The 12,202-nt window shown below is 44.4% G+C and overlaps 1 protein-coding gene across 1 annotated transcript in view; it reads left to right on the top strand.

The window, feature by feature from the left end:
* Nucleotides 1–12,202, top strand: part of LOC126485013 (uncharacterized protein C6orf132 homolog) — a 370,852-nt gene that overhangs the window by 275,227 nt on the left and 83,423 nt on the right. The window contains exon 3 of the mRNA XM_050108618.1: nucleotides 3,469–3,605. Coding sequence (XP_049964575.1) covers nucleotides 3,469–3,605 — 137 coding nt within the window. The remainder of the gene's footprint in view (nucleotides 1–3,468; nucleotides 3,606–12,202) is intronic.

Genomic DNA, 12,202 nt, shown 5'->3' with positions numbered 1-12,202 from the left:
GCAGGGTCTTCCATCCACTTCTACGATAAGTCATAGGGTCAGTAGTGTTTTAGTATTCCTTCATTTTTCAATAATCCAAACTGATCTTCCCCCGGATTGTCTTCTGTCATTCGTTCCATTTTTCGGTAGGTAATTCGTGTTAGTATTGCGGACCACAAGTCATTAGAGTGATACCCTGGTAGTATTCACATCTGACAGCGTTTTGCTTCTTTGATATTGGTACTACAACACTGTTCTTGTAAGTGTGATTGCTACGACAGTTTTCAGTTACTGTCGCGCTTCAGATGACAATGGATGTTCAGAGCGTGCTGTCAACGTCTTCACCAGCACTGATCATCTGCAAAAAAAGGTTCAAATGGCTCTGATCACTATGCAACTTCTGAGGCCATCAGTGGCCTAGAACTTAGAAATAAATACACCTAACTAACCTAAGGACATCAGACACATCCATGCCCGAGGCAGGATTCGAACCTGCGACCGTAGCGGTCGCTCGGTTCGACTGAAGTGCCTAGAACCGCACGGCCGCTCCGGCCGGCGATCATCTGCAAGTCTCTCTGAATGCCGTAACAAGCTCCTAACGATGGTTTCTCGCTGTGTGCAATCACTTCGTCTCTTAATACCGTCTTAGAGCTAATTATATTGTCGTTCATATAAACAGCTAAACAAATATTTTTCACTGTCCATAAATCTGCGAACGTCTATGGGCTTGATTCATGGGGAACTAAAAAGTTCAAAAAAACTGGGCCTTAAGGAGCTTAATGAGCTTAATAATTAGTTTGATTTGAACTAAAAGCAAAACAATAACCATAATAAAAGCTGTATGTTTAGAAATACGCATTTTTCCTCATCTGTGTAACCAAAATCTTTTGCTTTGGAACGTCCAGTACTTTCTTGATCCATCCCGTGCGTTGTAACATCCTTGCATCGTCCTTGGCAAGGTGACTGGCGCACTGTACGCGGAGTGTTGTGACGACGCTGGCTCCAGGCGTGCTGAACCGGTTTCATGTCTGCAGACACTCCGTGCCTTTCCATTCGGTTGATTATTGACTCCTGGAGGAAGTTGGTTGTGAGATGGGACCGGTGCAGTGCATTGTAATCTTGAAAGACGGATCCATCGCCGAAATGCTGGTTTTAGGGCTTTACTGTCGGTTGAATGATCTCGTTCCTTTTCTACACAGCACTGAGATGTACCCCGACAGTGATCAGAGACGTCCTACACCCGTCCATGACACCGAACCAAAATGTGTGTGACCCACTTCCTGTCTGCTATACTGACGTGATGGACTGAGACGGCCACTGGTACCTGGCCGTCTACACACGCTCCCCTACGACAGTCACCAGGCGTGAGACACACACTGCACTCATTTGTGAAGAAAGCCCGACCTCATTGGTACAGCTTAAGAGCAACACATCGAGCTAAAATACTCTTAACTAATCGAACCGCGAATAACAGTCGCATTCCTATGAAGCTGAAGTCGCGCTCACATTTTAACAATGCGGATTTCATATTTTTGCTGTATGTTTAATACATTGAAATAACAGATGAGGTACTTCCAAATTTTCAGATTGGTTGAATGTTTTGTCTGTTTTGTTAACTCTCAAATACAGGAGAAAATAATATATGTAACTGTCGCATGTATCTAATGAGCTTACTTTGCATGAAATGTGCTGCATCTTCATCAAATATGTGTGGCGAACAGAGCCCAACATCGTAATTGTAAATCTGATGCTATGTAGACTGTAAGTCATTTGTTGTAGGGGTCGCAATAGGACAGCTGGTTTTGGCAACCCTGTTGAAAATAAGAAATGTTGTTCTCTGAAGTAAATATAAAGTCATCACTGGGGAACAAGCAGAATAAGAACAACCTGATCTGTAACGTAATTATATAGGGTGTCCCACACAAACCTCCCTGATTTCAAAGACCCAGGAAAAAAAACAGTACATACGACGATGAAAAATGCACCACATTGTAGAGCATCTCAAAGAATTTATTTATTTATCATCAATACACCTCTACATGTGAATCATCTGTCGCGCGAAAAATGTGTAGTGTGTATTCAATTTCTTACCAAGTTCTTTGTAACATTTCTTCTGTTATTGTTGCAGTCGCATTAGTGATACGATGTCGCAACGTAGGAATATCGTCCACTTTGGTAGCATACACGTGGTCCTTCACGAATCCCCACATGAAGAAATCAAGCGGCCAGAACGTGACGGCCAGGCAATGGGTCCTCCGCGTCCGTTCCAGCGATTGGGAAATTTCCTATCCAGGAACTCGCGAACAGCCGTTGACCAATGCGGCGGAGCTCCATCTTGTTGAAAAATGATGTTGGATTGCAAGTCTTATATCTGAGGGTACACAAACTGCTCCAACATGTCCAGATACACAGACCCATTCACTGTTTGGTCTGCAAAGAAGAACGGTCCAACAATCCTGTCGTGCATTAGCCCGCACCAGGCGTGTAGTTTAGGGCCATCGCGAACATGTTCAACCCCAAAACCGAACATTACGCCTATTAACCTTTCCTGATAGAAGAAAGGTTGCCTCATCTGAGAATAAACATCTTTCCAGGAAGCTGGCATCCATATCAATACGCTGCGGCATATCCGCAGCAAATTGTTGTCGGCGTGATTTGTCGTCCGGCGCCAGATGTTGCAGAATTTGCACTTTGTAAGCACACATACGAAGACGCTGGTGAATTACACGGTGCAATGCTGAGCGAGGTACAAAAGTTGCCTAGATGCTTGACGAATTGACTTGTGTGGGCTTCTGAGAAACGTTTTTCTGATGTCTCTTCTGAAACTCCGTAACGTGCACCGCCAGAATATTTCAGAACACTTCCTGTTGCCAGAAACTTCCTATACCATTCCTTAATTGTTTTCACATCAGGTGGATCACATTGATACAGTATGAGCCCACTTATCGGTATGTCGGTGCATCCCGTCTAGTCTGGATGCTGGACTGATTCGGTTGAGAAGGGTGCCATAAAGCTGTTTAAGCCTCTTGGAGTTAAGCTGACCCACAATTACTGTAAGCGGTTCTTGACATTCTGGATACTGGCATTGGGATAGAGTTGACATCCGAGATGGTCGCACTTACCTCGTATCTGGGAAAAAGCTTGGAGTCTTGCTGGCCATGGGAGTACGGACGTACATGCATACAGACCATAGAGGCAGTAGTGTTTGGTGTGTTCTGCTGGTAGTGGTGGGCCCTGTGGTGGAAGTTTATTAACCATTGCAGTTGGTATAACGTGTGGGAGATACAGGGCTGGACAGCAGAGGTGTTGGACTGGTTGGTTACAGCATGGACTACATTGGCTGGGCGGTGCGTTGGCATATGCAAGGATGGAAAAAACTGCCTGCTAAGTGCATACGCGTAAGCCAGATTGCATGCGCTACTTGCTAGTTGCGCGCCGCTACGCCGCCAGCTTCAGCCCCTGAGACGTTGCGCGCCTCTCGTGTTGCAGCGGGCTCCAACTGGACGCTGGCAGAGGGTGGCTTCCCCCAGAGGATCCCCAGCTACCGGCCCAAGAAGAGGAGGGCGCCTCCGCCACCAGCGCCTGCGCCCGCACCTCCGACCGTCAGCGTCACGCCGCCACCTGCCGTAAGTCTCATCTCGCTACCTTTTTTTTATCAACGGAAAATATGCGTCTCGAATCACGGGAGTGCAGGCTTTCTCGCCGAATTTCATTGATGAAATATTCTAGGGATAAGCTGGCAATGTTTCATCAAACCAGGTACATGGTTCAGAAACACGACTTCAAACATAGCACACTAAAATAATGATTTTTTTGTAAATTTATACCGGGTGATCAAAAAGTCAGTATAAATTTGAAAACTGAATAAATCACGGAATAACGTAGATACAGAGGTACAAATTGACACACATGCTTGGAATGACATGTGGTTTTATTAGAACCAAAAAAATACAAAAGTTCGAAAATGTCCGACAGATGGCACTTCATCTGATCAGAATAGCAGTAATTAGCATAACAAAGTAAGACAAAGCAAAGATAATGTTCTTTACAGGACATGCTCAATATGTCCACCATCATTCCTCAACAATAGCTGCAGTCGAGGAATAAGGTTGTGAACAGCACTGTAAAGCATGTCCGGAGTTATGGTGAGGCATTGGCGTCGGATGTTGTCTTTCACCATCCCTAGAGATGTCGGTCGATCACGATACACTTGCGACTTCAGGTAACCCCAAAGCCAATAACACTGTTCTACAAAAAAAAAAACCTTTTTTTCTATTTCTGATAAAAAGTATTGTGATTCTAGTTGTATTTTGAGTGCTGAATTGAAAACTGTTTTTGGTTTTTTTTCTGTCAGGGTTAGTTTATGAGTAATCGCAATTTTATTTCTCTTTTCAGTTTCTGATGTAGTGCAGCAAACGTGAGGTGAAATTCGACAAACAAATGCACATCTTTATGATGTTATAAGTTCATCACATTAATGGAGGGTGGGATCTAACATATAACACAGTAACCTTTGTGTATACACTTTGAAGCATTTATTTGACATGAGAAATTACAGAAAATTGACAAACAATGAGCCTCTGCCTTGTAGTGCACATCACTTTTTTCTCTTGTATTGTGAATCTTTCTTCTCTCGAATGATATTCCAGCAATAATCTGCTAACATAGAAGGTACCCACTTCCCTTCATAGCGCCTTTCTGTGGTAGAAATGTCTTTATGGAATCTTTCCCCATGTTCATCTGATACGTCACTACAGCTCTCTGTGAAGTAGTCCAGATGAGAGTTTATCATATGTACCTTCAAAGACATATTGCACCCCAAATCCTGATATGCTTTGATCATATCCTTCACCATTGCTTTGTAGTTAGTAGCTCTTCATCTTCCGAGGAAGTTTTCCGACACCATCTTGAAACAGTCCCATGCGGTTTTTTCTTTATCAGTTAAACATGCTTCAAAATTTGCACCTTTCTGCAGCTCCCTGATTTGTGGGCCCACAAATACACCTTCCTTTATTTTTGCAGCTGAAAGGCGGGGGAATTTGGTAGCTAGATATGCAAACCCACAGCCTGTTGGATCCATGGCCTTCACGAATTGTTTCATCAGGCCAAGTTTGATGTGAAGCGGTGGAAATGGTATATATTCAGGAGCTTCCAGACTTTCACGTTGTACATTTTTTTCGCCAACATTCCATCTTCCCCTAGTCCACTTCTTTTTCATGTAGTGAGAATTTCGGCCTCGACTATCCCACTCGCAAAGAAAACAGGCATACTTTGTGTAGCCTTGTTGCATTCCAAGTGCCATAGCAATTACCTTGAAATCTGCACATATTTTCCATTTGTGTTCATTGTATTTTAATGAATTTAGCATCCTTTGTACGAATTCGTAATTCTCTTTTGCCAAACTAGCGCAAGTTACTGGAACAGAGGGTATTTTATTTCCGTTATGGAGCAGAACACCCTTCAGACTTGTTTTCAATGCATCTATGAATAGTCTCCACTCCTGTGAAATATAAGTGAAGTTCAGCACTTTCATCAGGCCAGCAACGTCATTGCAAAATGTCAGTGCTTCGTCAGTTGAAAAATAAGAAATAAAGGCATGTTCTCTGTGCCTGAACACACTGATTTTAGTACTTTGGTGCAGTATATTATACTCTTGTAATCTTGAACCAAGCAGCTGCGCCTTTCGTTTACTTAGTACTAGATCACGTACTAAATCATTTAAATCTGCCTGTGTTAGTAAATGTGGCGATGACTCACTTGTGCAGTGATATAAAGAATCATCATCTGTGATTTCTTCAGTACTACTTATTTCACTGTCACTCGGAATTTGACCTCGAGCTCTTGAAGGTACTGGAAGGTTGTCGGAATGCTGCACTGGCATTCTCGCTGAAGGCAGATCTGGGTAAACAATGTGCCTCTTCGACTTTTTGTTTGTAAAACCCTGAATTTTTGTTAGACAGAAATAACAATCAGTAACATGGTCCTTAGGCTCCCTCCACACCATGGGAACAGCAAACAATGCCACATTCTCTTTACCTTTCCACCACTGAATTAGTTTGCAGTAACATGTAGCACAACAGAAATTTAGTACCCATTCTTTATCTTTGTCTCCTACCTCTACTCCAAAGTAATGTTTGTATGCTTTCTTTATGACTGAAGAAATTTTCTTCCTATTTCTGGCAAAAGTGAACTTCCCACAGATGTAGCAGAAGTTGTCCGGCTTATGTCGACATCCACGACGATGTGGCATTTCTACAAATTTAAAAATACCACTTTGGTAATACACCTGTATTAAATTAATAGTAGGGAACTAGAGGAACGCTACTGTGTAAAAACAAGCAGTCGTTTTACCTTCAGCACCAGGCTCAATCAATTTACACACAGGAACTAAAAAATTCAACCGTGCTCGGAAATATGACAGACAGTTACTTGTCAGCCAAAACACCCACTCGTTAAGACTGACACAAATTACGGCCAACACCACTGTTGTAAACTCGATGCACCTGCCCCTAGGAGGCGTGAAGCTTTACTGCCGAGGCAGCGACCGGCTGTCGCCGTTCGAGTTAATGAGATGTTTCAGGTGGTCTTAATGACATAGGTGTGGCGGGGGATAACCTAATGATGTCTGATTCTTCCCACCTGCTGCTGCACAAGAAATTATCACGTCCTATCACTACTGGATGCGGCAACATACCCGTATTTCTCTATAACGTCTCTGTGTTTGCCATGAATTGTGAATATACATATATATACATATTACATAAAAAGTATCCCTGACAACGATATTTTGTTTACGTATTTGAATTTCCCACGGTAATATGGTCTAGAAGCACATACTTTAATATCAGAAATAGAACCCATGTCGAACAGTATAATCGCACGGACTGAGGTCTGGGGACCTGGGAGGCCAAGCATGACGAAAGTGGCGGCTGAGCACACGATCATCACCAAACGACGCGCGCAAGAGATCTTTCACGCGTCTAGCAATATGGGGTGGAGCGCCATCCTACATAATCATGATACGTTCCAGCAGGTGTTTATCATCCAGGCTATGGATGATGCGATTCTGTAACATATCGGCGTACCTCTCACCCGTCACGGTAGCAGTTACAAAACCAAAATCACGCATTTTCTCGAAGAGAAAAAGCCCGATAACGGTAGATATGGTAAATCCAATCCATTCCGTGCAATGGAGTTTCCACGTCAGTTCTAGGATTTTCGGTAGCCCAAATTCTGCAATTGTGGGCGTTGACACGCCCTCGGAGCGTGAAATGAGCTTCGTCGGTCCACAACACGTTACTCAACCAATCGTCATCTTCCGCGATCTTTTGAAACGCCCACACCGCAAATGCCCTCCGCTTCACTAAGTCGCCAGATAACAGTTCATAATGCCGATGGATTTTGTACGGATAGCATCGGAGGGTACGCCTAAGTGCCAACCAAACAGTAGTGTATGTATGTAATGCCGGTGCGACGTGCGACTGCACGAGCGCTGACGTCCCCGTGCATAGACGAACCCGCTACGGTCTCCATTTCTTCCTGAACTGTCTCAGCAGCATTACGCCTTGTGCTCGGTCGGCCACTACGGGGTCTATCGTCTAAACAACCTGTGGCTTCCAGATCATTCTCGCCACAGTTACATTTGTCAATGGACCTTTACCCGTTCGAATCCCCTTCCTATGGCGATAGGATCGTAACGCTGTACTAGCACATTCCCCATTCTGATAATACAGCTTCACTAAACGCTTTGTTTTCGTGAATATAAAGATATTTTCTACATCGTGACGAGCGAAGGTACGCTTTCACTCTATGCACTCTAATACAAAAAAGACGCGCCACAAAGGAATTAGTCGAATGGGACAGCGACCCGTAGATGTGATGTGCATATATAGACAAACAAATGATAACAATTTAAGAAAAAATGGATGATTTATTGAAGAGAGAGAGCTTCACAAACTAAGAAAGTCAATGACTTGTTAGTCCACATCTAACCTTACGCAAGCAGTTATTCGGCCTGGCATCGATTGTTAGAGTTGTTGCATGTCCTCTTGAGGGATGTCGTGCCAAGTCTGTCCAGTTGGCGGTTTGGGTTGTCAGAATTCCCGTAATAATCCAAACGTTCTCAGTAGGGGATAGATCCGTCGGCCTTGCTAGCCAAGGTACCGTTTCGCAAGCACGAAGACAAACTGTAGAAACTCTAGTCGTGTGGGGTCGGGAATTATCTTTCTTAATTCTAAACCCAGGATGGCTTGCTATGAAGGGGACAAAAAACTGGCGTAGAATATCGTCGACGTACCGGTATGCTGTAACTGTGCCGTGGATGACAACTTAAGGGGTCCTTCTAGGAAAGGAAATGGCATCCCGGAGCGGCGCTCCTGTTTGCCAGGCTCTGTGACGGGAAACAACCAGAGTGGTATCCCACCGCTGTCCGGGACGTCAGCCCGTTTTCACGTGGGACACATCATCACTAAAGACAATCCCACTCCAGTCGATGATATTCCAGGCCGAAGATGTGTCTGGAGACGCCCCAGACATCGGTGGGATAGCAAAACCTGACTGTCGGCCGCCATGCGCCCTGACAAACAGTAGTGATGGTCGTGGTGCCACTTCTTTTCATAACAGGACTCCACTGGTTGTAATCCGCAACACCCTTGCAGCACAGCGGTACGTCGACGATATTCTGTGTTAGTTTGTTGCCCTTCGTGATAAGCCATCCTGGGCTTACATTTCAGCGAAATAATGCCCGCCCGCATACGGCGAAGGTTTCTACTGCTCGTCTTCGCGCTCGTCAAATCCTACCCTGGTCAGCAAGGTCGCCGGATCTCTCCCCAATTGAGAACGTCTGGAGCATTATGGGCCGGGCCCTCCACCCAGATCGGCATTTTGACGATCTTTCGCGTCTACTCGACGGAATTTGGCACGATATCCCCCAGGAAGTAGTCCAACTGCTTTATCAATAAATGCTAAGCCGAATAACATAAGGGTCAGATGTGGACCAATGCGTTATTGACTTTCTCAAATTTTGAAGCTCTTTCTCTTGAATAAATCATCCAATTTTTCTGAAACTGTAAGCATTTATTTGTCTGTACACGTACATCAGCGATTTCCATCCCATACGGAAAATTCCTTGTGGTACGCCTTTTTTTCTGTGTACTAACAAATTAAGAAACCGGTCAGGTGGTGACTACAAAATTGAAGTATCATTAAAGATTCGTTTTGCGAAGTCTAATGAAATTAGAAGAACCTTTGTAGGTTAGATAGCCCAAAGAACATACAACTAATGGCAGTGAGAAGTAATCGCCAATTTTAAGTTCTTCATATTGTTTTTCATCCCTTTCCATTCTTCATACACCAAAAAAAGATCAAGGACGGCATCTTGAACAGTACAGTAATCGCAATTTCGAGAAGGTATTAACTTTTAAAGGTGTTTCATTTTGTTGGTAGCCATTGTGAACAATTCCTTCCGTTTTTAAGAACAGAATTAAGACCCTAGGAGGTATGAAGTACGAGGGTTGCCCAGAAAGTAATACAACGCATTTTTTTCTAGCCGAAAACAATGCTACGAATGCGAAACGTTACGTTATACATGCGCGTAAGCACTGCGTCATGCTGATGTTAAGTAAAATAATTTTACGTTAAAGCAATATGACAATATTGTATATAGCGCCCAATGCTTTCCCATTTTTCTTATCGCTTAAGCTTCCGTAGTGTTAAGCGGAAGTTTTTTTCTTTTTAGTGAGTTTGTTGTAGCTTATATTTGCTCTTTTTTCCCCATGCATTTGAAACAGTTATCTTCTGTAAACAGAACTCAACCTTCTGCACGCTTAATTTATGTACAGTATTAAAAATTGTTCAAATGGCTCTAAGCACTATGGGACTTAGCATCTGAGGTCATCAGTCCCCTAGAACTTAGAACTACTTAAACCTAACTAACCTAAGGACATCACACACATCCATGCCCGAGGCAGGATTCAAACCTGCGACCGCTGCAACAGCGCGGGTCCGGACTGAAGCGCCTAGAACCGCTCTGTCACAGCGGCCGGCTGTACAGTATTACTCTGACAGCAAATGTATTAGTAATTTTATACGTAATGTATACCTGTATATCTGTTATATTTGTGCCCGCATCTCGTGGTCGTGCGGTAGCGTTCTCGCTTCCCACGCCCGGGTTCCCGGGTTCGATTCCCGGCGGGGTCAGGGATTTTCTCTGCCTCGTGATGGCTGGGTGTTGTGTGCTGCCCTTAGGTTAGTTAGGTTTAAGTAGTTCTAAGTTCTAGGGGACTTATGACCACAGCAGTTGAGTCCCATAGTGCTCAGAGCCATTTTTTTTGTTATATTTGTAATAACCTTGTAGAGGAAATTTCATGCTCACTTTAATGTAAAATGCTGTTATTCAACACAACCAAGACGCAGTTCTTAAATGCATGTATTTAGCGTGCTCTCAGACCAATTTTTGGTGGTCGCTTGAGCCTGTATATTTGTAGCAGTTGGCCTTAGTCTCTGATGTGAGGTACACGTACCTTACGCAAATATTTTATCCTGTGAGGCCTATTACAATTTTATGTTGACAGGATCTTCTACCTGTGGGCATTTACTAGTGAGCATTCGTGCTGAAGTACGATATATGTAATCTGGCTGCTATCTTAAGTCATGGCTTGCGATAATTTTTGTTGTTTTGTTTCTGACAAGAGCCGCTCGCCTTCATCTAATCTATCATCATGTGACGTAACAAGTGAGTACGCTTACCTCACAAATACTTTTGTAATTTTGTAACTGGTTGTATACATTTTTAGGGCCCGTTTACTTGTGAAGAAGATATTTTTACAAATATCGAAACCTAGGTCATGGGCTAATAAACCTTTATTTGTAACTGACTGGCTGATTTTTCCCTCTTCAGATTTACAAAAAAATGGTTCAAATGGCTCTGAGCACTATGGGACTCAACTGCTGAGGTCATTAGTCCCCTAGAACTTAGAACTAGTTAAACCGAACTAACCTAAGGACATCACAAACATCCATGCCCGAGGCAGGATTCGAACCTGCGACCGTAGCGGTCTTGCGGCTCCAGACTGCAGCGCCTTTAACCGCACGGCCACTTCGGCCGGCTTCAGATTTACACAGTTGCTGTTTCGTAGCCATGTTAAAGATTTTGGAATAGAATCCCGCTTTCAACTGAGCCCCGGCGACCAGCGAAGACGTGTCTGGAGGCACCCCAGACGGCGTTGGGATAGCAACCTGACTATCGCCCGCCATACGACCCGACAGCCAGGAGTTATGGATGGCCTGGGGTGACATGTCTTTCCATAGCAGGACCCCTTTGGTTGTGACCGGCGGCACCCTTACAGCATAGCAGTACATCGACGATATTCCACGCCCCATTTTGTTGCTCTTTATAGCAAGCAATCCTGGGCTTAAATTTCAGCAAGATAATGCCCGCCCTCAGACGGTGAGAGATTCTACTGCATTTTTCCGTGCTTGCCAAACCGTTCCTTGGCCAGCCGGATTTCTTCCTAATTGAGAACGTTGAAAATGGAAAAGGTCCGTCAACCAGCTCTGGGATTTGACGATCTAACGTGCCATTTTGTCAAAATCTGGAATTATATCCCTCAGGAACACCCCAAGAACTCTGTCAATCAGTACAAAGCCGAATAACTGCTCCCATAAAGACAACAGGTGGGCCAGCGCATTATTGACTTGCTCAGTTTGTGAAGCTCTTTCACTCGAATAAATCCTCCAATTGTTCTGAAACTAACCATTCATTCGTTTGTACGTGTCCATCACACATACCGATTTCTGTCCCATTCGGATAATTCCTTCGGGGTGCGTCGTCTTTTTTTCCTTATAAAATATGCTACTAGCCAACGGCCTTGCCGCAGTGGTAACACCAGTCCCGTCAGATCACCCAAATTAAGCGCTGTCGGGCTGGGCTGGCTCTTGGGTGGGTGATCACCGGTCTGCAGAGCGCTGTTGGTACGGAGGGTGCACTCAGCCCTTGTGAGGCAAACTGATGGGCTACTCGGTTGAGAAGTTGCGGCTCCGGTCTCGTAAAATGACATACGGCCGGGAGAGCTGTGTGCTGAACACATGCCCCTCCAATCCGCATCCGGTGACGCCTGTGCGCTGAGGATGACTCGGCGGCCGGTTGGTACCGTTGGGTCTTCATAGCCTGTTCGCACGGAGTCTAAGAGTTTTTAATGTTTACTACCAACGACTATCCCGGAAC

The sequence above is a fragment of the Schistocerca serialis genome, chromosome 6, assembly GCF_023864345.2.
Source record: "Schistocerca serialis cubense isolate TAMUIC-IGC-003099 chromosome 6, iqSchSeri2.2, whole genome shotgun sequence".
Lineage (NCBI taxonomy): Eukaryota > Metazoa > Arthropoda > Insecta > Orthoptera > Acrididae > Schistocerca > Schistocerca serialis.
This window is presented reverse-complemented; position numbering and strand designations above follow the sequence as displayed.